This window comes from Motacilla alba, chromosome 11, assembly GCF_015832195.1.
Source record: "Motacilla alba alba isolate MOTALB_02 chromosome 11, Motacilla_alba_V1.0_pri, whole genome shotgun sequence".
NCBI lineage: Eukaryota > Metazoa > Chordata > Aves > Passeriformes > Motacillidae > Motacilla > Motacilla alba.
Genome location: NC_052026.1, coordinates 3,534,740 through 3,559,988, shown reverse-complemented (window position 1 = coordinate 3,559,988; position 25,249 = coordinate 3,534,740). Strand labels below are relative to the sequence as shown.

The 25,249-nt window shown below is 38.3% G+C and overlaps 1 protein-coding gene across 1 annotated transcript in view; it reads right to left on the bottom strand.

Annotated features, from left to right (window-relative positions):
• RHPN2 (rhophilin Rho GTPase binding protein 2) overlaps nucleotides 1–25,249 on the bottom strand; it is a 31,106-nt gene that overhangs the window by 4,673 nt on the left and 1,184 nt on the right. The window contains exons 2-11 of the mRNA XM_038148242.1: nucleotides 15,128–15,243; nucleotides 11,866–11,994; nucleotides 9,087–9,162; nucleotides 8,033–8,110; nucleotides 7,236–7,360; nucleotides 6,151–6,317; nucleotides 3,643–3,830; nucleotides 1,938–2,094; nucleotides 1,338–1,457; nucleotides 1,047–1,241 (exon numbers count right to left, since the gene is read on the bottom strand). Coding sequence (XP_038004170.1) covers nucleotides 1,047–1,241; nucleotides 1,338–1,457; nucleotides 1,938–2,094; nucleotides 3,643–3,830; nucleotides 6,151–6,317; nucleotides 7,236–7,360; nucleotides 8,033–8,110; nucleotides 9,087–9,162; nucleotides 11,866–11,994; nucleotides 15,128–15,243 — 1,351 coding nt within the window. The remainder of the gene's footprint in view (nucleotides 1–1,046; nucleotides 1,242–1,337; nucleotides 1,458–1,937; nucleotides 2,095–3,642; nucleotides 3,831–6,150; nucleotides 6,318–7,235; nucleotides 7,361–8,032; nucleotides 8,111–9,086; nucleotides 9,163–11,865; nucleotides 11,995–15,127; nucleotides 15,244–25,249) is intronic.

Sequence of the window (25,249 nt, the reverse complement as noted above, 5' to 3'; positions counted from 1 at the left end):
TTATTTTTCTTGAATTCCAAGTTAGATAGGAATTTGTCCTAAATTCTTACTGGGCTGTGGAAAAATTAATTTTTGTGTAAGTTTGTTAGATATCAAAACTGCCTTAAAAATATCTTCAGAGCCCACAGTATCAATATAGAAAACTTAAAAATAAAATCCCTCAGGACAAAATTATGCTATTCCCATCTTTATTTTATTTTTCTTTGAGAAGTTTCTAAAACTAGCACTCATAGTTTCCTACTGCATCCAAAGAGGAAAGAGTTGTATGAGCTGAACTAAGGTAGAAAAAAAAAAAATAGCAGTCAAATTGAATTAACAACCCAGTCTAGTACAAGAGCTGGGCTCAAGAAACAGTTACTGTAGTTTTCCCCCAAGTAATTTTAACTTTTCAAGTTTCCTCATTTTTAATAGCTCACAAGATAGTCCCAAAAAAAGCTGGATTCTAACTAACCACCACTGTGATCTACCCCAAAAAACAGTGTTGCTAGAGACAGAAGTACTGTAACAGTTCTAACAAAATCATATACTGATCAAAATGTATTGATCTGAGACTGAGGAAACACGTAAGGAATCAGAAATTGTGGAAGAGGTTTTACAGTGACTTCTGTGAGCCAGAGAGAGGTCTGACAAGAGGATCCACGTTCACCCCTGAAAGGATTTCCTACCAAGGTTGTTGACATAGAAATCAAGAAAGAAAGGAGGATAAATAACAGAAACCTGCAACTGCCTGTTCCAATGAGCACTTTGTTTGTCTCTCCTGACCAATGAGTAAAGTGTACACTTATGAGTTTGTAAGAATGAATAAAAAGCAGCCATGCTAAAATAAAAACAGGTTTGAAGCCTTTTGAAAATAGACTTGCTTTGTATTGTCTCCATCTCAGCTACGACAGGAACTCTACAAATGTACAGTATATATTCTACATTATTTATGTTCTGTATGGGAGCATGTTATATATTTATTGATATATACAAATGAAAGGCCTATACCCATGAAAGCATATTTGCCTATGCTTAGATGTCCTTTATTTCTGGCTGTGCACACTTACGGAGTATATCTGGAGCCTGAATTAGACTTAGGAAGTCATCTTCTGTCTCCTGCTGAGCATATTTGAGAAGTGAGCGTTTATGTGCAGCTGTCAGAACCTCCTGGAGAACCTCAATGTTGCGAAGCTTTTTGCAGAGCCCACAGACTCTGAGAGCTTCTTCGTGGTAAACAATGGCTTTGCGTAAATGTGCTTTCCCTGCAAACATTAAAAACCACTGCTCGTCATCCACAGACAATAAATACCAGGTCACTTTCAAATTGTAGCTAGTAGCTGTGTGAAAGTGGCAGTTACCTAATTGTTTTCTCTGAACTTTGTCCTTTAAAACAGCAAGAACCACCAGCCCTTCAGGCACGTCGTCATACAGCTGGGACAAGGCTTTCTCCTGCTGATCTTCATCATCACCAGGCTGCACTGTAATAATGGAAAAAAGCATGAACCATACACATCTCTTGGTCCCCTGTTCCTTTAGGTGTATAATTGTGAATTATTATTGAGAATTATTACTACATTCTCCCCCAATGCAGTAAAATACTTATATACGTGTATATAAATATATAAATAACAATTTCAAGATTTTGGTTTTATCATGTACAATATGCAAGTAATACTTACGTGCCAAAACACATTGATAAAATCTGAACTATTTAGTAGCATATAGTGGATATATAAAGTTTCTTTTGTTTCTGTCAAAGTTAGTTTACTGAATTTTCATTTTTCTCAAAAGACAAAAAGAGCGTGGCCTCATATTTGAGTGGGGAAAATGACCACAATTTAACACATATTAAAGCACCAAAGTTCTTGGCTCCAAGACTTATTCACAGACCAAATTATAACTGTTGGTGTGTTTATTATTTTTATTTATAAGAACATATAGAGAAGTATGATTCTTACACTCATGGTCACACAGAATGGTGGCAGTGAAGTAATGTGCCAGAGCTTTGTAATGGTCTGACTTTATTTGTGCCAGCTTAGACCAGGAATAGGGAATATTCTCTTTCACTGGTTCCTGATTCATTGAAGTGTTAACCAGCATGTAAACCTCTCCCACCTAAAAAAAAAAAGCAAATAATTAAAAGTATTAGAACTTAATAATATGAGGTATTAGGAACTCAAGTAAGGGGTATCATATTCAGGCTTAAGATACTTTCATATACAATCACATCAAAGAAGGGAAAAATATGGTTAGGATTGGTTGGAATTCAGTTTGGAGAAAAAATTGAAATGTTTTCTCTGATTTTTCCCTCACAAGACAGGTAAATCAATTTTGTACAAGAACAGATGGACTAAGTCAGTCATACGATATGGCTTCATAGCTAAATAAAACCACCATATAATAAACAGCTCTTAATTTACAAATATAGCTCATTAATTCAGTTGAAAAAAAGAGGGAAGCATATTCAAACAGTAGGTTTGTGCTACACTTTGAAACTGTGGAGTCAAACATAGCCTTAAGTTTGTGTGGTCTAGGTAAAACTGGGATATTAACCTTTACACAGAGGAAATAAAATAATTCTTTTTTTCACATAGTTTTTTGTTTTTTTTTTTCTTCAAGCAGTGAGTGCTGCCTTAGTGGATCAAACTACTCCAACTGAGAGAATCAAAAATCTTTTCCCTGCAGCTGATCACTTCTACAGGTATGTCACAGAGGCTTTGCAGAGTTGGTATCAAAGGCTTTGCCTGGTTTTTTGTATGGAACCACTTTTGTATCTGCTAGTCTGAAATAAATGAGAAAGCACAGGGATATCTTCATGGCATGCTTATTTTTTTTGGAACATACCTCAATCAAGTACTAACACTTCCTCCTGGGACAAGCCTATCTCACCATATTCTGCCAAGTCCCAAGACAGCTCTGCAGATAACAATGTGACTGTTTGTAAAGGTCCTTCCCTCAGTTACAATTTAGCTATTCTTTTGGATTAATCCAAATGATTTTTAGGTTTGCATACCCTTCAGCAGCTGGGAAACAAGACAGGTTGTGTTCAACACTTAACAGGGAACCACACAAACACCCTGTGACCTTTTGTATGTAGTTCTGTGGATGAAATCTGGACTGTTTGAAAAACCAACATAAATAGCTTGCTAAAAACCTTCAGCAAGTTCACTGCTTATTTCTGCTAATCTCCATCAACTATGAATTAAATAAATTGTAACAACTCTAGAATAGTGTTTAAATCTTGCTCACATTTTAATCTTCTGAAAAGTTGTGCTTTTAACTGTAGTTTGTGAGCTGCCCCATGTTATTTTTGGCTTCCAGTAATGGTTGTTAACATTTAAATGTAATAAATATTAATATATAATATAATATAACATATAATACAATATAATATAATATAATGTAATATAACATATTGTATAACACATAATATAATATATACTATAATATATAATACAATATATACTATAATATAAAATATATAAGATATAATATAATATACAATACAATATATCATATAATATACATATTAGTATATACATTATGTATAATATTGTATTTTAGTATTATACAATAACAGTTAATATTACTAAAAGCTGTAGGTAATAACACAGCACTGTAAACACTGATTTTATAGACAAGATTTAAAGTCCCATATTTTACCTTGGCAACTTCCTGTGTCATTTTTACTAGAGTGAAAAACTCATTACGTATTCCAGAAAGGCCAATCTGCTCAAAAACACACTCTTGAGCTTGTGCAAGCATCATTTTAACCAGTACATTCAGCATGGCTGGGCTCATGTCATAACTTGGCGTGTGAGTAAAGGTCTCCTTTAAGTAGCTTAGAACTCCTGCAATTACAAAATGGTTTTGTCAGCACTACAAAGATAAACAAGTGGACTTAATTCTAGTATGTACCATAATAATTAGGATTTAAAGGATATTTTCTAGTGTTGCACTACAGCAATCTGAAGGAATTCCTGGTGCATAAGAGGTTAGACTGACCAACAGGTTTTGCTTTGCATTGCCATCAACCATCCCCAAGTACAGTTATCAAAATTACACTTGTGAGGAGCAACAGAAACTGCAAGTTTTGAGGGCACTGCCTTCAGATTTGCTTGTAAAAGTTCTTGTGATTGACCATAAGGCTGTGCTGAACTGAATTTGACTTTTACATGGCAGTGGCAGGCTATGGCTTACACAGGGGACAAAAAAGAGAAAAATCTGCCCAGCTATAAGGAGATGACAGTAGTAGAACCTCTGGGTAGAAGGAAAAGACATAAACATACAAACTTAATTAAATAATAATAAACTTAATTAAATAATAATAAACTTAATTAAATAATATTCTTTTCAGATGCTAAGTGCATTGTGTGTCCCAATGAAAGCGCCAATCCATGCCTGTAAACTAGAATTTTGATTTATAGATATAAAAATATAAATTAATTTAACAGGGTAAAAATAAGATTGTTCTCTAGACATTTGGTTCCACCACAACATTAGTAATTTCTATCATGTATCAAATCTAAACCAAACACTCACTGTAGTGCAATACTAAGTAACAGTTTCATGGATGGAAGCAAAACCCTCAGCAGGCATGTCATCAGACTGGTTTAGTCAGTTCTCCTAGCGTGCTAATGCTGACAGTCCTGCAGAAGTGCACCAGCAAGGCCTCTGCCTTTTAATATTCCAGCTTCTGTTATCTTGCCACCACACTCAGTTCTGGCCATGCTGTGCAGTATTTTCCCACTAAACGGTGTCTGTGATTTTTGATTTTCCATCTTACACTCATATCTGAATTTTTAATATGCTATTAAACAAATTTGAAACGTGGCCATGCCTACCTCTTTGCACTAAAAACAATTAACCCCAAACTTACCAGGCATATATCCCAAGTACGGATGGGATGCCCTACTGAAAGGAACTGAAAGTATAGGTGAAAAAAAAACATAATTTTTTTTGTTCACAACATATTTCTGCTTATGCTGAGGATAAATTTTGTGCAACATCTTCCACTCAGCTCTGGGAAACAGTTAATACAGACTCTGTATCGTGCCCCAGCCAACAGAATGAAGTGTTACAGCAGCATGCACAGGTACAATGAAATGCCTCCTGAGCATGCTGCTTTGGGGCCCGGCAAAGGTAACTGTGGTAGCAAACAGCACCTTTCCAGTCTTGCATTAATTCTGTTCTGCAAACATGTTGAAGTGAAAAGCAGTGATTTTTTTTTATTTGCAAAACGGAAGGAGCTGCAGTAAAATGGAGAAATTTCCCCAACTATTGAAATTTCTTTTGGACGAAAGACAAAGGTTGAAAAATAATTTATTTATTTACTTTAAATATGCATTAAGAACTCCTACACTTTTTTTTTTTGCTAGCTGTATATTCAAAGGAGGGGATTTATGAAAATTGAACTCTGTGCTCCACATCTTTTAGTACCCATACAGTGCAAACCAACAGTCACAGATGTTAGTGCAGAAATAAACCCTACAGAACATATTAATTACAAAGGACATGTCTTTAAATACTATGTGTAACACAGATGATACTTACAAAACAAATAAGAAAATCTATTTAAAAGCCCCCAAAGAAAACAAAAGACATTATAAAATGTTAGTTCAAGGTAAAGGATTCCCTTTATTAGAATTTCTATTTCTCCTTGCTTGGGACAGAGATTGTTCATTTTGAACCTGGTTGCCTTTGGAATCTATGGAAAACAGGTAGTCAACTTCCAATGAATTGCAACTTTCACCAGAGGAAAAAGCAAGATTAATTTTTAAGGCTCTCACATGGAAAACCATGCTCACAGGGTTTTTATCAAACCTGTCAATTTTCTCCTGCACAGATTTGACACCAAGGTGCTATCACTGAGGTAAAAGCAGGTATGCCAGTGAAACAAGGAATGAAGCAGTTAATGCTACTGCAGTAACTCTGACCTTTGAACTGCAGTTCAATAATCATTAACCACTGCATTCACTATCTTATCTGCATGTTAAGACTGCACTTCCAGGTTTTAAAGCTCCATCTGAGCTCTTCACTGGGCTTCTTTAATGTCCCTATTCCTCGTTTTCTGTGTAATCAGGCCAGTAGAAAATGCAGAAATCTCTATGACATCAGGATGAGACTGGGGACATTTGCAGGAAGACCCTTCCATTATTTTAAGATGTGTACCTGCAGCTTTCTGAAAAGCATCAACAGCATTTTCAAGTCCAGCCTGGGTCTGACGATTGCATCTTGTTCCAATCTGTGTGTAGAGAGCTCCAATGTTGAATAAAACACTGGCTTTTTCAAGCAACAGGTTCTGCTGACACACTGGCACACCTGTGAAGGAATCATACCTTGGGAAACAAATATTAGAAGAAGCGTTAAGATTAGCAGAGTCCATTAAAAAAAATAAATACTTTCATTCTCTTTTGCTGAATGAGTAGTGGAATTATTAACTGTTCTGCTACAGTGAAAATGAAGGGGAACAGAAACACCATTATGCTCTGCAAGGACAACCCACATAATTAACCAAGCCAGGGAACAGCTTTATTTGAGACAGTTTTCAGCAGGTTTAACAGCAGTGCCTCCATAAGCTCATTACATTTAACTCAGAAGTGCCCATAAAACATCACAAAGGTGGAGAGCATACTGGGGCAGCATCTGTATGTGCTGCTACACCCTTCTACTTAGTGTTGCCAAAGACCAACTGGCATGGTCAGATCCTCTACTGCCCGTGTTTAAAGTTTCTCTTTACAGTTCTCTCTAGAAATTTAACAGCTCCTCTTGGCTACATGGTAGTCATCTTTTTTCATCATAAAAATTTTGAATTCAGAGTCAAATTTTGCTCACAGATATAGTAAATACTCCCTTATAAAAAAAGAAATTGCTCCTTTCTCTCTTCTGGCCCAAATGGTTTTAATAAATTGAAGGAGAGGAATTAAGGTCTGACCCCATTTCTTGTCCTCATTTTGTAGATATAGGTTCAGAATTCAGAAACATCTGTAGCTATCCATAATGCAGATTATTTTCTCTCTTTCTCCCTTGTGCTAACCTGTAGCCCAAATCAAAATCTAGCCAATGGTTTCACTCTAAGCATGTAAAGAGTGTACTCTTAACCTAAAAAAAAAAGAAAAAAATTGACAACACACACTGCAGGGATTCAAGAGGAGACAGACACTGACATGCTTAGGATTAAAGACAGTTAATGACTAACCAATGTTCTGGGGGAAGGGGGGGAAAGGACTAAAGAGAAACATGAACTACACACTTACCATGTAAATAAAACTCCAATGTGCCTGGTGGGTGGGAAAAATCTGTTTTCTACATAACCAAGTTGCAGGAAATAGCTTATCAACATCTCAATGCCAGCTTCATCTCGGCTAGGAGTGCGGCAGGCCTTGAAATACAACAGATTAAAATTGAGTGCATTCTATTGAGTTACAGGGTGAATGCTGAAACCCCAAGGATAAAGCTCTGCTTCCTCTGGACTTCTGCATATCATAGAAATGTGTGGAATCTGAGAACAGTAAGCTTTAATCCATATGGATTCATGCCAAAAGTTTTTCAGCTGCACACAAGTAGCACACAACCTTTAAAAAAGCAAACAGAATCTGTTTGGCAAGTCTCAAACTTAATTAAATAAAGATTGCAGGTATTTTATGAAAGCTAGAGAAGGCTTATGTTTCTAGCATAGTACAGGAGACAAACAATAGTCAGAAATACCCACCATTCTACTACAGTATTTTGCCAGGTTAATCCACTTTTACGCTCTCCCAGCTAAATTTAAAATACTTCAAAATAAACAATAGTCTTGGATTAAGAAAAAGTTTTTAAAAATTTACAAAGTTACATCAACAGCTCAATCATTTTGCATAACTTCATCTGTTTCTTCACTTTTTCTTTACTCAGATTGTAAAGCTCTTGGACAATGGACATTCATGCACCATGTCTCAAAAATGAAGTCAATAAGAGCATAGTAAGCTCTAAGTAAAAATGTCGTATTTTGATTCCACACAAATATTATTTACAACTGTTAAAATACCTCCTAGTATACCATAGTTGAACTTACTTGTCTCAGATCCATGAGATCTGCTATTTCATCTTCATATTCTGAACTGTCTTGACTATAATGTTCCAGAATAAAGTCCTAAAAAGAGAAAAAAAGATAAAAATTTTGAATATCTAAAATTAGCCTAAACTACTTTTTCTGCAGTTCCAAAGAGTATAAAATTGATTCAGTTGTGATTAGAACAGTGTCTACTCCTTTTCAGTCAACATATAACAATGTGACTACAGTAAGACAGTAGAATTATGATTTGGTATCTTAGACGAATTTCACTGTGAAGCAAAGGAACCAAACATCTGCTACACTAGCTCCAATTGGTTTTAAAACAACAACACTTAGTCGTTTTGAAAGGGACAAACAAACTCCGTTATCTAAAATGACAAGGGGATCAAGTGACCATAAAAACTTGTTAACACAAAAAGACTGCCAACTTCTTGTGAGCTAGACTAAGGCAATTCCACTTAAAATAACAAAGCTGCAATGACATGAAGTGGTACCATGATCCCACCATGGAATTTAACCCACAGAAGTAAAAACAGACAAATGCTACAGTGATACAAGATGGCTTACTGTGAGATAAAAATCTATATTGCACAATACACAGAAGTTCAGAAAATACAGAGGATGGTTCAAGCAGCCAGCAAAGTACACCAGACAACAAACAAGCAGAGTTAATGCTGCACCACTGCTTCCCAGCTCAGCTATCCTGCTTAGTGTAAGGTGGTGTATCACTACGTTATGCTGAGTAAAACCTTCCTCTCACACCTACAGCAGTAATCAATACTATGATTAAAAACAAAACCACGGAAGGAATTTTTATTCTTTGGTTTAACTCCGTCTTCAAAGTGGAATTTCTTATAACATTTTTGGACTTGTCCTAATTAGCTAGGAGCAATGACGCAAATCAGTGGTAGTTAATTTTTGACATGTCATGATCTTACCTTAGGGCAAAACAAAAAATAATTTGTACCTAAATTACTTCTGTTTCTTTAAACAAATCTGAAATGGAAGTTATTACTGTTGACTATTCATTCTAAAATGTGTATGTAAAATTTACCTTGAGGGGGAGTGTAAAGTCTACATCTTTGGTTTCCTTCAGGCCAAGAGGTACCATGGGAATACTGAAAGTCTCTCTATGGAAAAAAAACCAAAAAGATTCACAACTTTTTTTTTCTGCTTCTGTTATAATTGCTTTTGTTTTATTTGATGACAGGAAGTTCATACGTTAATGGAGTAAAGAGAAAAGTATACAATTCCTTCCTGCACAAGAAAATCTAAGGGCCTATACTTCTCAAGAAGAGATAGAAGAGATTGCCTGCACCTTTTTTTTTCCCCTATTATTTAAGCCTATTTTTCCTCCAGGCAAAGGAAAGGAGACTCTCAAAGGCTGCCTTCCAGCAATTTAGCTCCACAACTGCTATGAGATCTGCCACAGTAAGAACCATGGTAAGTATCATCACTTATAATCAGTATTTTACATGTTACCTATGGTTCTGTATGCAGTAGTTATGTGTGCAACACAGGGAGAAGCAGGGCCAAAGTGCACCAGCCTTCACAGAAGTCCAAGAACTTCATTTCTAGACAATGCCAGGTGTTTACCACCAGACAAGTCAACCTCTAGAACATCACAGGGCAATAAGGATAAGAACTGACTTAAAAAAAAGGTCAGAATAGCTTCCAGATACATAGCTGCTTGTGTAGATTTAACAGATCGGTATCGAGCAATTATAAAGTTCATCTAATATTTTCCTTTTTCCTGCAAACAGATTTTTGACTGTCTAATCATTATTTAGAGCATTCCATTACCAAACTACACAATCACACGTTCATTTATGGTCTTGTCAGCAAAACCAGCTTTCTTATTGGTGAAAATTCCATCTTTAGAGAGTGGCAGTAGGAATGCAGCTTCCTAAGCAGAGGAAGAGTCCTTCGTGATCCAGAAAGTGGCTCTGCTAGCCTGGAAAGGCCTTCCAGGATACAGAGCCAAAACACCATTTCAAGTGGTGCAAATGATTTCTGATGAGGCTTTTAAAAGAAACCTCAACACTTTTACTACAGATTATAGCAAGACTTTTTCCTCAGAAGGAAGTGAGACACATAGGAAAGAAATTCTAAATTACTGATTTAATCCATTCTAGTACCATTCACATTTCCTGTAGGTATCACCATTGGTCATTCAAAGAAAGTGAATTCAACTTTTTTTTCCACAGCTAAGGTGCCACACCCATGGAGCCAATCATGAGAGGATTGAACAGTTAGGGAGGTGATCCTGGATTTCCAGAACTGAGTAGAAATAGCATCACCCTTCTCATTCCAGCAGAAATGTGTGCAAGTACTGGGAGGGCCAACCCTTACATTGTTTAACACAATACAGGGTAGTCCAGTAAACCATGGGTGTGACCTTATGTTAACAACTGCATGCACAATAGTCAGAACAACTATTAATAGCTGCTTACTGTTAAAGGCTGGAGAGCAGTTACAGGGAAATTAATTATTTTAGCTGGTGAAACATGAAAAGCTTTTAGAGTTTAAGAATAAGAAAGGCTAAACACCATTCAAAATAGACTGGGAAAGCAGGATCAGGAGAGAATAACAAGCATACTGCTGTCCTGCCTCAAGGCTTCTGCCTGCCTTGGGGCATGACCTACTGCTCATCCTTCAGTGAGAATCCAAATATTTTTAATATTCTTTATCTAGAAGAAGTAACAGTACTTGTGGAGCCCTGCTCTCAATTCCACAGCTGTAACTGCTCTCTGTGCTCACATGCATCTATGAACACCAGTAAAATCTTGAACAAGAAACCCAAATCTCAAAAGAAAAGACCAACCAAAAAAACCCCAAAATATTTTTGCATCGAATAGTTTGTCAAAGTTTGCCATGGGAGTGGAAGGTAAGAAGTTTAGCACAAGTTGTTGTGTGAGAAAACTACAACATAGATATTTTGCATCAAGTCAGCATTCAGTTGCAAGTTATCTCCCTGGAAATGTGCTTCATCCTTTTACATTAAGAATTCCTTGGAATTCACCTGGAAGTTTAACACCTAAGTGAGAACAGTGCTAAGAGGGACCCAAAATTATACCCCCATCACATGAAGCACGTCAATTTGTACCTTGAGCTGCTGTTGATCAAATAGTAAATATTTTAGTTTTAGGAGGAACAAGACATATAATTGATACAGAAATCATTTCAGTATGCAGGCGATGAATACTCCTTAACTTTGAAGCAATCTTTGAGGAATCCATTGCAATTTAAAAATTAGTGTGCTCTTCAAAGCAGAGAAAAATATCTTGGAAAAAATAAAACTTCATCTACTAAAAATTCCTCTGCTTTAGCCAAGGAGTTTGTGTTTTTCTGTCACTGAAGGGCACACATTCAGGATTACCTAGTCTGCTCTAAGCATCAATCCAGCATTGTGTTTCTGCTCTCCAGCTCCAGAGGACCGTCGAATGCACCACATTGAGAAGAGGTATTACTGTATGGCTATGTGTGTTCACTCCAGAATGCACTGAGCCAATTTACCATTCCAGTACTGGAAATTCTGCTGAGTGCCAACTGCTTGCAGTATAGCCCCAAGAGCTTTCCATTCTCACAATACTCCTCTCTTCAAAGGAACTTCACATCCAAGGATTAGTGGCACACACATTTCCCAAGAGAAGGATAAATATGCAGACTAACCCTTAGTCAACAAATCTACCATCAAGTACGTTCTCTTCTATCAAGCTCTCTGCTCTTTCACATGATTAGTGTCCAACATTCACACTCACCTAGAAACAATTTTGTTTTCAAGGGTAAACAGAAGATCTGTTAATAATTGAATAACTTAGCTTTATACTTACTCTGCATTTTGATAAACTTCTACTGAGATATTAAGTCCTTCCAATTCTTCCTTTAAGATCTGCAGGTCTGAGTTCACAAAACTGAGTTCCAGCAGTACTTGTTCTCGTACTTTGTTATTGGTGGTTGCTCTGCAGAGACACAATTCAATTTTTTATTGCTCAGGAAAAGGTTTTCTACAAGCTTGGTTGACCCCCTTCAACCTCCAATGCAAGCATTCTCAGCATTTTTAAGATTTCTTTTTATCTCCTTAAGAGATGATACAAGATCTCATGTTTCAGAATTTATTAGGCTTTTCTGTCAAGAGAGTGCCTGGGATAGTTTCCAGATAATAGCATGCAGTCACAGAAAATTTCCCATATGCCAGATTTTCCACGTATGATTAAGGGCCAAGCTTATTTTCAGATACATTAATCAACAAAACTAAAGCACCTTCATCAGAATCATTATCCCATTTTCAGATTATGTGACTTTTTTTCCTATAAGATAGGTGTATAAGATAGGTGTGTAGAGATGGGAGGAGTCAGGAGACATTCTTCAACAGAGACTTCCCCACCTTATAAATTGAATAAAGATCTGTTGAGACTTTTGATCTTAAGAATAAAAGAAAATATCTTTCCCCCAAAAGTTATTACAAAAAGAAATCTTTTTCAACCAGATCTTTTTAATACAGGACAACTTTCTCTATAATTTGATTTTTTTGGATGCAAATATGGTTTTGTTTGCTTGTTTCCTTTGCATTTATGTATTTAAATGGCAACACTTTGAACTGCAAGCACAATGGATGTTAGCATTTAACACCCCCTGAGCATTCTGTGTGATTACTTATTTGGGTATTTATATCACAAGTTCTAACCTAAGTCTCCACACTGACAATTTCATTAGAATATTACTCTTTTTAAGATACTTGAATCACCTGTATCAATAAATCCACAGGTATGAGGTTAAGGTAAAAGGTATCCATGCTTAAGATACTGAACCCTTATATTAGAGTCTGAATCTGAAGACAAGAACAAACTTAAATTTGCAGCATTTTCCATTTACCTTTATTTTAAGACAAAATTCACCTTCATAAATATTTATGAACAACCATCTCACAAATCTAGGCTCCACTTGGAGCAGCTCTCCAGTTTTATGAAGCACCTTGATGAAGAACTAATTATTCCAAGACTAAAACTCTAAGTTTGTTTTTCATATTATAAATGAGTTATCTGTGTTTTTTCTATGCTGTCCTTTATTAATACCTTGGATTGCTTAAATTAAGCAATGTTAACATCTGTTGCCTTGATAAACCAAACCAGATACAAACATATGGTGGGGTGGATCTTCCTTGATGAAGGCAGCACCACACAGATAAATGGGCAAGTTTTGATGCTACAAGCACTTTCATTGTGATGCATTAAGGCTCCATGCTTGGTCTAGCTTACCATCCTCCACAGGAGGGATTCTAATATCTTTTTCAGAAACCCCATTCATTCAAATTGACTTCTCTATTTGCTCTATGGCTATGAACATCATGTCCATTTAATTTGATTACCTTTTCCTGTTTTTTACACAGCAGACATACTTTTTAGTAATAACCAGTGACAGACAGCTACAGGGGCAATGTGATCATGTCAAGATTCACACAACTCCACACTGAATTTAATTTAACTTCCAGAGAAGAAGACAATAAAAAGGAGAGGGTAACTTTTAGAAATTCTAAGAACAAAAGCCTTTTCACTATGTGGATCATGTGCTTCAAGCCTAGTGCTTACTTTCAGCCAAAAGCAAAGAAACCTGCATTTCCATTTTTTTCTTAAATTCTACTCCAGGACATTTCTTGTGGACAGCAATTGGTTTGTTTCTTTTAGAACTTGATGAAATTCTAATAGAATCTGCAAACATAAGGCTTGTTTATGTTTTTCCTTAGGAGACTGTAGATACAACTAATCATGGGAACTGTCTAGTGGTCAGGTTACTTATAAAATTCCTTCTTTCAAAGAACTAGCAAGTTTTAATAGTTCAACAGGTGTAAATTCAGTTTAGATTTCTAAAATCTTAAAAATAAATCTGTTCCTCTACTCTTAAGTAGATTTAGTTCCCACTCCAGTAAATAGCAACTTCAGTATTTCAGCAGTGAATACTGGCATCAGAAACTGAACTTTAGGATTATCTAGGTTAAATGTTACCAGTTTCCACATTAGACATTACTCATCTCTTTAGCCCTTCCAAATCACTCCTGAATCAACAAGCAGAGACCATAACTGAATGAAGTATTCTGTTTCAAAAGCAGGTATAATAATTTTGCTAACCATACAAAAGGCAGTAAAACTCTAAGTCTCACTCCTTAAGTTAATTACCAGAAAACAAAGCACACTTAAGTCAGTCACAGAGGCTAAAATTACCTAAGTTTCCAACCTGTCACATCTCTTGCAAGAGTGGAGATAAAGCAGGTAACAGACAACAGGCAACCCACTGATTAATGACACGTTTAAGAAAATTTAATTTATCCAAGCATTTTCACTTCTTTAAGTATATTTACTAGATTTTGGTTTTGAAGACCCATTGTTGCTCCAGTTGTAGAGAAACAGACACTACAGGAAACCACTGCAGATGAGAATTGGGATAATTTTCAATTCTTCTGTGTAAGATTAGAAATCTACAGGCTGCTTATCAAAGAGTTAGTCACAGGGTCAACATAAGGCTATTCCTATGGGGACAGGCACATATGAAAACACATCCTAACAAAATGTAATAGATGAAGTTACCTCAAACTGCAGCAGAATTTGGTGGTAACCCAGCTCAAATTAGATGTGTGCTACCCTGGACTCCTGTATCGTTATTACAGGGAGTCAAGAAGGCAATGGATGGTCCTTTCTTTGCAGCACTGAACTGAAGGAACTTGGAAAAAGCCAACAGCCTAGAGGCAATACCTTTATTTGATTTGAAGAGTAAAAGGGATTCATTACAATATTCAGCAAGGTTGACCTGCCATTATCACTAGCAATAAAGCTGAACAAAGAGAGCAACCTAAGAAAGTCTAACCTTCAGCTAATTTACTACAACAGAGTATGAAAGTGCACTTGAAAGCAAGTAATTATTCTGTACAGCTACAGCTTGAAAAAAATTCAGGGATATTCACAAATCATTCTACAGTAAGAGATGCAGCATGTTTGGGGGGGAAAAAGGAGAAAATACAACAGCTAAGAGACTTCTACAAAATTAAAAGAAAATTAAACAATTGTTGCTTGAGCAAGAAAACTAAGAAACCATGACATATACCTTAAAAGATTTTCAGCACCAGCTCTCATTCTCACTGCTCTTAAGATCTGTTGGTTTAGAAGAGCTCTTTGATTTTGCAGTTTGCTTCGTCCAGTCTCGGCAAGAGGATTACATCCCTAGAATTAAGAAAATAAATTTCTGTTGCTGTTGGAAGAAACTTCAGAGGAACTAACACTGCATTTACATGAGCTTTAAAGGTTCATTTAAATTCAATGTTAAAGGTACAGATTCTGTATGAATACAAATTTGCTACCTTGACAGCAATGATGATCTGACATCAAAAACAGTATTTCTTGTCTCAAATTTGATCATTAAAACCAAAAGAGACCATGACATGTAAATTTTAACATCAAAATCCAAACAGAAAATTTCTATTTTAAACCTTAAGTACACATGTGAGCCAGTCTCTCCTTCCTAAAAATATTTTCAAGATATTTTGGAAATGCAACCAAATTTGACAGAATGCTATTAAGTTTGTAGGACTTTATGAAAACAGTATCTGGCAAGATAGCAACTCCCATCAAAGCTTCTGCATAACTTATAAAATCAGAGTTCCATACTGGGATATATGCAGCCTTGAAATACAATTCTGTCCAAAACAGACTGTGGTGCTTAAAGTTTGGGGCTCAAAAGCCTGCTCCCACTTTTAGGATCTCTGATCTTTCCTTCTGGCGGCTCAGACCTTCAGCACAATTCCTCCCCCTCCTTCCCTAGGCTACTCTCTTCACGTCTCAAATTTACCAAAATAGAGCTTAACAGGGTAAATTGATTATACTGTCAGACTCTTACCAAATTAGGCTCTTAAAGAGTAAAGTGTGAAATCCACAATTCACAAGAATGCTCCCGTGTATGTGCATACCTTACACAAGCACAAGACTCAAACTGCTGAAACCTGTGTTCGAGCAGGACTGAGCCACTGTATTCTGAGCCCTGATAAGCTAAAACTGCTACAGATGAGTAGGACTGCATGTTTGTCCTTTTTTTGTTTAAGGGAAACACAATTTTAACACCTTTTCAAAATATGCTAGAAATTTCCCTTACACAATTTATTCTTTGCCCCCAACACCCCTTTTTAAAAAAATATCAAATGCCTTTGTATCTGAATACTCAAGAGTCTGCCAGCACATCTCTGCAGCCTTAACTAATAATTCTGAAGCAAATAAAATCACTGTTGTAAGGCTTACCCTTAAATGAAGAATGTCCTTTTGAGTGGCCTCACTGGGTATCATCACAAAGCTTATCAGAGCTCTACTGTATTGTCTGCTACACAAGGAGGCTCAGACCTCTCTGAGTCTTCTTTCAACTACTCCAGCCCCTAAATTATGCACTACTTTGGACCTCTCCCTCTTAGTTTTGACTAGAAAAATTTGATTTTGTTATAAGAGTATTTAAAAGTCTATTAACAAGCTCTGAGTGGTCAAGCAATGTCATACCAGCAAAACAAAAGTATTTAAATAGAACATGAAATTCTGCTCATGTATTTGAAGGTCAGTTCTTGTTTTTGTTGTCAAGTGAAAGCAAATTGACTTGACAACAGAGAAATGAGCCAATGAAACCAGATTACTCTAGTTCAAATGAGAAGGCACATAGCCCAATAATATTAATTTTACATATCTAGTTTGAAAAGCTTGTAATAAATAGGTAAAATGACAGGAAGCTTGTGCAAACATCTTCAGAAGCACCATTTGCCACGTAACTTCAAAAAACACACCACGCTGAATTACTGCATTGAAACACTTCTGCACTGAAACACCACTCACAGCATGACCCCACAGCTCTGTTCACGGAGAAAGCTCTCACAGCAAGCCTGACACCTTGTGTCACAGCCCAGTTTTTTAGCAGTGGGGAGGGCCACAGAAGTAGCTTCTGTGAGAAGTTGCTAGAAGCTTCCACCATGTCTGACAGAGCCAATCTCTGACGGCTCTAAAGATGGCCAGGCTGCTGGCTCAGTTAGAGAGGCTGGCAATGCCTCTGTGATGCCGCATTTAGGAAGAAAATCAAATCAGCGCACTCTTTGTTCCCAGGGGTAGCGAGGTGCCGCCGCCCTCTCGGCACAGCTGGAGCTGAGCCCTGCCTGCCTGGCCGCCCCTGGCCAGCCGTGCTGTGGGAGGGAGGGCAGGGGCAGGGGTGGCTTCTCCCCACCTGAGGAGAGGGTTGAATAACGCCAGTGCCACAGGATCCACCACTGCCCGTGCGGGGCCAGCAGGGCCGCCTGGCTGGCAGCAGAAACACGGCGAGCAATGCTCTGACACACAACCCAGACAAAATCAACCTCTCGGCGCTCTGGGATCCTGCAGGAATCTTTCAATTGGTGGAACTTGTTGGTGATGGCACTTACAAGCACCAGTTTTTCTTCTAGTCAGAGGAGGAAGTGAGGGCATGTGAGGGAAAACAACATGGAGGCACCGAGGTTGGTGGGAAACAAAGAGGGGGAGGAGGTGTTTGAAGTGTCAGAGCCAAGATTCCTCTGCCAGCTGTGGTGAGGACCATGTCCCCCTGTAATGCATGAAGTCCACAGGGGATGCAGAGACCCTCTGGAGCCCGTGGGAAAAGCGCTCACAGCAGAGCAGGTGGGTGCCACGGAAAGCTGTGATGCAGAGGGAGACCAGAACAGAGAGAGAGAGCCCTGCTGCCAGAGACAGAGAGCCCTTGCTGCCACACTAGAGCAGGCTGTCTTTAGAGAACTGCACCCTGTGGACAAGCGACCCACACCACAACAGCTCTGGGAAGACTGTTTGCCCGTGGGAGACACCCCATGGCACAGCAGAGGAAAGATTCCTCTCCCTGAGTGAACAGAAAAAGATTTTGAGAGATGAACTGAACAAAACCCCCACACCCTGTCCCCCTACTGTTGGTGGGAATAAGGGAGGGGCTGCAGGGAAAAAAGGTGTTTTAAAGGCTTATTTTACTTGTCATTGTGCTCCTCTGACTCTGTTAATAATAAATTTACTTTGTACCTTTAAATTTGAACCTGTTTTGCCCTTAGAGTGTTTTCTCCCAGTCCTCATCTCAACTCATGAGCCCTGAATTTTTTTTTCCCTCTCCTCTGTCCAGCTGAGAGCAAGAGAGGATGAGCAAACACACACAGAGAATGAACTTTTTACTGGAGGGAATACACAATACACACATGCAGCAAACTCGGTCATTCTCCTCAGATTAGAAGCAGTCCTTTAACTACCCAATACTTTATGCTCCTTTACACACAATTATTCACAAAGGCATAAGCAATGCACACTTTAGTGTATAACATGGTCTTGCAGCCACAAGTTGCTGCCTGCTCTTTTTCTGGGATGTAGCTGTTCTTCCCCACTTTGCTTTTCCTTCATTTTGTGTTGTATAGTCTTTTCTACTACTGCTATTCAAAGCTTCATCTCCTTCCATTCTATCCATGCCATTTTTCATTTAAACCTCACCAATTATTTCCTCTTGCTCTTGCATTCATTTTGAGTATTTAATTCTCATCTCAGACCTGTTATCTCCATATTTATTCACAGGTATTTCCTTCCAACTTCTTTCTTGACCACTTAGTTCAAGCACCCTTCTAAAATGTATCCTTGCCTTGCCCTTCACTTTTTCTGTAAAGCTGCAGCTTCCTCCCAAAACTCCCTGGCCCTTTCCGTGTGCCAAAGGGGTCTGATGACATCATTTGAATACTTCTTTACAGCTTCACTTCAGAAATTTTTCAGGAAGATGAACTGCCTGATTCCCAAGCCCATGAAGCTCGTAGATGTGATCTCTTCACTTCAATGAGCTTTTGATCAAGCTCCCACTGAGCAATGAGTACAAAAGTGCAGTGATCTGAAACTCTCTGAAAAGAGGAAAAGCATGAGAGAGGTTTCCCTCCATTTCAGGTCCCCAGGCACTATTGTTTATAGGGAGGAAAACCAACCCTAGGCCTAACAGGACGAGGCACTGACAGACCAAGGCACCTGTATAACCTCCAGTGTGCCTGCCAGCGTGACAGTCTTGATAAGAGGCTTCTTACGGATAGAGGAGTCTGTTTTCAGGATATGCTCACCTGTTGGAGCACATGGCTCCAATAAGGACGAATTAATATTTCACTTTTTGGAAAATGTTGCTCTTTGTATCTCGTGCACAGGGGATGAGGACACTCAGCTAGTTTGTGTTCATTTGCAGGCTTAAACTCTTAACTGTGATCAAGCTGCCATAAAACTGATGGGTAGTGTGGGAAACGGATTTGCAGAGAATTCTCCAGGCCTGACAGAAGGCTCACATAGCATTCATCTGTATGAAGACTTTGAGATAAGAAACGCTGACTTAGAAAAGCCATGGAATAGGACAGACATTGTTGAGAGAGAAATGGAGCTAGAAACAAATGTCAAAAGATAACCTCTCAAATAAGACTAGATACTTAAGAGAAATAGAAGTATGAAAAATGCACTATAGTAAGACCCATAAGAAATATTTTTAGATGATTGCCTTTAAAGCATTCACAAGCATAGTACAGCAAAAACTAACAAGCCAAGAAATGCTTATAACGTATCGTAATGAAGAAATAATTAACTTCTGATTGTGATGGTGTGAATTATAACACCTGTATTATCTCATCCTTCACATGAGACTATAAATAGAATAGAAGTTTTTAAAATGCCTCTCAGTTACCCCATCTCTAAATCAAAGAAGACAAAGGTAGAAGTTTGCATAGAGAACAGTGAAAATAACCAATATCTGAAAAAAAACCTCAAGAAATACACAGTCTGGGAAAGATGCTCCCTTGTGTAAAGCACGAATTCTGTGTACTAAGAAGTTATTTAGCAAACAGGTCCAAGCAAATGCTTAGTTTTTTGTCTTCCTCCCCGTAGAAGAGCCCTTTCCCAAACAGCATTTCTACATGGTTCACATCAGAAGTCCAGTCACGATGAATGCAAGAATCATGACTGTTGTCCAAACAATGAGTAATGGCAGTAAGTATTCGAAATTAACATAAATATGCTTCACAAAGTAGTGGTTTGAACTTTTAAGATGAGCCACACTGTCTGAAGGTGACACGGAGTTGAAACTGGGTGTGTGCCTCCTTGCTTAAAGGAAAACAGTCCTTTCCAGCCAGGGCAGCCTGTGCTGCTCGGCAAGGCCGGCAGTGTACACAAATGGCCATATCCTCCAGGTACGTAAACACGCATGTTTAAACAACGACTATGGATGGAACTCAGGCACACAGCTTCTTTGGGTCTACCAGCAATCGCAGCAAACAGCGTATTTCACACCAGTATTTCCACAACTGATCCCAATTCCTGCTCAATTGTCCTTTCCTTACCTTCTAGCAGTACTAGAATTAATGGTTCTTTTTGCATATCACCACTAGTTCAGTTTTGAAAATTAAGCTGTATACTGCAGATCTTTCAGAAACACAAGTTTTATCTGAGTGTTTTGTTGTTGTTTTTTTGTTTTAATTAAGAGGTTGGGAAGATGTGGTCTTCCAGAGCCTGGTCTACTTGTGCTATGAATGAAGTATTTTATAGTTCTAAGCACCTGGCCCAAAGATTAATACAAAGTTAAAGAAGTAATTATTGTATTGGACTCCAAACATGTATTTCCTATGTGAACTCCATCTTGTCACAGCACTCACTAAGCAAAATTTATCATTCATATTTCATCAGAGACGTCTGTCTCTTGACTAATCAAGTTTCAGATGATTCTTAGTTTCACATGAAGGCCTACTTTCTGTTTTAGGTTTTATGAATTTGTACGTAATGAGTGGACTTTGGATGACAAGGGTAATGAATCATTGCTATGTTGTTTCTGTCCTGCCAGACAAGAGGAAAGAGAACAAATAGCCAAATAAATATTCCTGTGTCAATGCTAATGTTGATGGTTGCCTGGCTACAAATGACTTAAAAAGAACCCCAGGAGCTAAACCCCAGTGGAAGGACAGGTGTGGCAGGTCGGTAAACTGATACATTAACAACAGGTGGGGGGAAGCCCTGCAGAAAAAAGCTCAAAAAGAGGGGAAGGACAAAGAGTTAATTAGGGAAGTGCTGATTCATGAGCTAGTTACCATACCTATCATTATTTTCAGTCTGGTGCTTCACTTATGGAGCTGCCTGCTTCTGCTTTTAGCCCTCCCTGACACAAGGGACTAATATACAGTCATTCTTTCTGAATCAGCTGGGTCTATATGATAGGTATCTAGCCTCAGAGATGAAAGCTAAGCTTTAAGAAAGAGAAAAAAATTATGCACCTTTGTTCAACTGATCAGAATCTAAAGATTTATTAAGCTAGCTGTCCTACTGCTCTGCACAGTGGACTGCTATCCAGAAGAACCAAATTGAACCTGGGATGTTTCATGTTGAGCAAGCCAATAGCTAGAGAGCTGCAGCAACGTTAACCTTGGAAAATGAACTGCGGCTTTTTCTTACCATTTATTGCAACTTTCTGATTGGTGAGAGAAATTTGAAAATAAGGCCAGTGTAAGGTGTTACAAAGCAGTGAGTCAAGGTGGGAAAAACAGAGTAGAAAGAACTTGCTGGGTATCTCTTCCTTGCTCTGCTCCTACCCACCAAAAAACCAAACAAGGAAAACAAAAACCACCCCCAAAGAGACAAACGAACAGTAAGACAGGCAGAGCCCTACTAACAGGTCAGCACACAAGCACTGGATCCCATGACTAGGTGAGCACTATGTTATAAATATTTTGAGTTCTGTATATTGATGTGTCTCAGGGATATTTACTTTGCAAAAGCTTACTGGTGGAGTGGTGTACTATAAAAAAAAAAAAAAAAAAAAAAAAAAAAAAAGGGAGAACAGCTTGAAAAAGAAAGCTGTTTCTCTCATAAGAATTAAAAGGTAACAAAAAAAACCCAGGAAGACATTTGAGAGGCCAAGCAAGCCACAGAACCATGGCAGGTGGATGAAATAACCATGGCTGGAAGAAGCATCTCATGTAAGCAAAGCAGCACATGACAACAGACCTGCTTTAATTACTATTGGCCTGTTGAAAAATACTTCCCATCTAAATGCTTTGCTCTACTTTTAAAACAAATTGTTCTTTGCTCTTATCATTAGTTTTGTCATTATTTTCATAGACAAGGAAGACTGGGGGCAGAATTTGGATGGATGTGTGGGACATGCATTGCTGATTCACAGATTGCTGTCAGTGACAGTGAAGGAATGTGAAACTCCATACAGAACAGGTCAAGATAGGAGACTCATGGTCCAAGAGCACTCACACCACCTAGGAGAACAGGTACAGTGTGCCCTGGCAATGTACACTGAACTAAGCCAAGATAAACAGAACAGTAGCAAAACCAGTTCCTGGTACATTATCATCCCAGAAATTAAAAAGTTCCAGGCAGAAGCTCTATCTCCTTTTTGATGGAAAGTAAGGTGCTTCTTCCCTTTTGCCATACCCTCTTCAGGACACCACAAAGGATGTTTTTTGTTGTCGTCTGTTTTGTTTTTAAAAGTGCGATTCTTCTCACAAGTCTGGCTGCAGCTCATCAAACAGCTCCAGAGGGTTGTTTAGGAAGGGCAATATAAAAGGAAGTGAATGGGGCAACAGTGATAGAGTTATATGTACCCTGAGTGGCTGCACAGGTAATTTCCTTAAAATTAGGTAATTAAAAAAGGAAAGACACCAACAAAAGACATACCAGCATTGAGCCAGCTCAAAGCATCTTAGCAGGTTTAAAGAAAAATTTGATTTTGCACATATAAATGATAAATCTTAGCCACAGGAAAAAAAAAGGAGATAATAGAAAAAGACAGGGTAAGAGAAGAAGGAAAAGGTCCATCTGCAGCAGCTCTGACATCACTGGAAAGGAATGGGGAGGGTAAATCTGAGAAAGGGTGCAAGTGGACTTCAGTTCCTGGCACCCATCACATCTCAGACTCACGGCAGAGTCACGTTTTAGTGTGACAGCTGAAGTCAAAGCAGGAAACACAACTGTGCATCTCTGTCCCCGCTTCTGGCCAGTCATAGTTTTATGGGGCCCCCTCCCTACATAAAAAAAAAAAAAAGGCACTGAACAAAAATTAAGTAAATAAGTTGTTTTACATACTGCATCTTGGGGATAGTGAGGGCTGCTCTCTGGTATGCTGTATTTAAAACTTCAAAAAGCTTAATAGAGAAAAGAGCAAGAGAGACTTTTAGCACACTTCCCATAGTAATCCATTCATCAAAAGAAATTATCAAGAGTCTAAAACAATTGGATATGGTATGGATTGCCCATTTTTTTCTCTATTATAAAATTTCATTGTGCACAATATTCTTAGAAAGTATGGGAGGCAACCTCACTGTGTAAGTAGTGCTTGGAAGCCGTGTTTGAGCAGGACTGATGCAAAGCGTTTTCACCTTGCTACACAGCTTACAGATAAAAAAAGTCAATTAAGTAGGTACCTTTTGACCTAAAAACACAAAGACTATCCTTGGAAAGTGATGTGATTCTGCACCAACAAAAGGGGTAAACCAACCCTCAAATCTTTTCAGGAAAACAAACAGTGTGATTTAGAAAGGAAGGAGAAAACAATACCAAGATAACTCAGGAGGGGAAGGGGGGAAAATCCATGGACACCCATCAAAAGCTCTGTCACTAATCTCAGTCACATGGAATCACCAAGCATACCGTTCACAGGGACACGTAGATAGCACATTTAAAGAATCTCCTTGGGTTCACAGCTTGTACCTATTAAAGATTCCAGGAGTGGGATTGTTATGGTCCATTTTTTTGGTGGTTTGTTTTTCCTCCCCCTTCATCTAGGACTTCTAAATCAGAATTAAAGCTCTGACTTTGGAGACCATTCAATTAACCTATAACAAGGTACACTATCTTACTTCTTACTTTTAGGGACTAAAGGCTTGGAGCATCTAGCCTAATCTGAAGTTCACATTTTAATTAAGACACTTATAAGCTGGCTGAACCTTTCCAAGATCTGAGGGAACAGAGGCAAGAATGTTTCACTGCAGCATGTGGCTCACTTAGATTTTATGGGGTCCCCACTTTTTCATTATGTCTTAAAGCAGTAAGTAATAGGAAAGATGCTCCTGATTAGATATTAAATTACCTTACAGTATTTTCATATGAGAAAAACTTCATTCCTGTCCAATAGGCTTTACATTGATCTAATACTGTTTCGGTGACCATCATTACAACGTACAACAACTTAATTTAGAATAAACAAAGTCTTTTAGCAAGTCTGAGTGCAGATCTACTACTCTTATAACCTGAGGCACAACTTGGCTACTAAACTTCAGTTAGTCCTTATCAGTAACTTAGTTCATGAAATGTCAACTTTTTTACTAACATACCTCAAGGCAGCCTATGAGCTTCCTACAGTAGAAAACATAGCTATGAAAACTAAGTAATTACAACTTGGCCACATTGTATGATTGGGAAAGACTGCTAAAGACTACTAAGAAAAAAGTGATTTACTGACCAAATATTATAGCAGGATTACTCAAATGAGGAAGCCAGACAAGATTTGGTCCAAGTTTTGTTTCAGTCTCTAGTTATTTTCAAGGTGCTACTGATTCCTTGCAGCATGGCTGGCACAGGTAAAGCTTGGCTCTTTCCACCGAGAAAACAGTTCCTCCGCTAAAGGGCAATGCTGCTTAAGTTCCTGCAGGCTCATGAATTTGATAAATACTGTGGCAAAAAAAAAATCTAACAGCCTGTAAGACGGCAACAAAGCAAAGCCTATGTGCCTCCCTACCTCGTAATCCAGGTGGTTGCTGAAGTGCGTAATGGGGCTATTTTCGCGCAAAGGCGAGCAGCAACAACCTGATGTATGCAGCTTTGTTTTAGCCCCTCTACAGACTAGACAGTTCACGGTCTTGGATCCGGGACCCCCCAAAACCCCCATGTACCTACACCCCGACTTGAAACCTAGGGACGGCAGCTACAGGCGCTGGGAACTTAAAACCAGCGAGGGAAGGCCGAGTCAAAGCTCTCTGAAAACGGCGCTTCCTGACTGCCCTTTACCTCCAGTGAAGTTCACAGAACCCCCCAGGGCTGCCTTACAGGCAATACTTAACTCTAATTACTGTTGTGCAAAAAGAACTCAGGTGCAGGTTATGGCATAAGCCGCCCAGTCAGTCTGAAAAGTAATTAGGGCAGATGTTCATTAGGAACTTCCTAATGAATCTGTTAACTTCGTTACCCTACT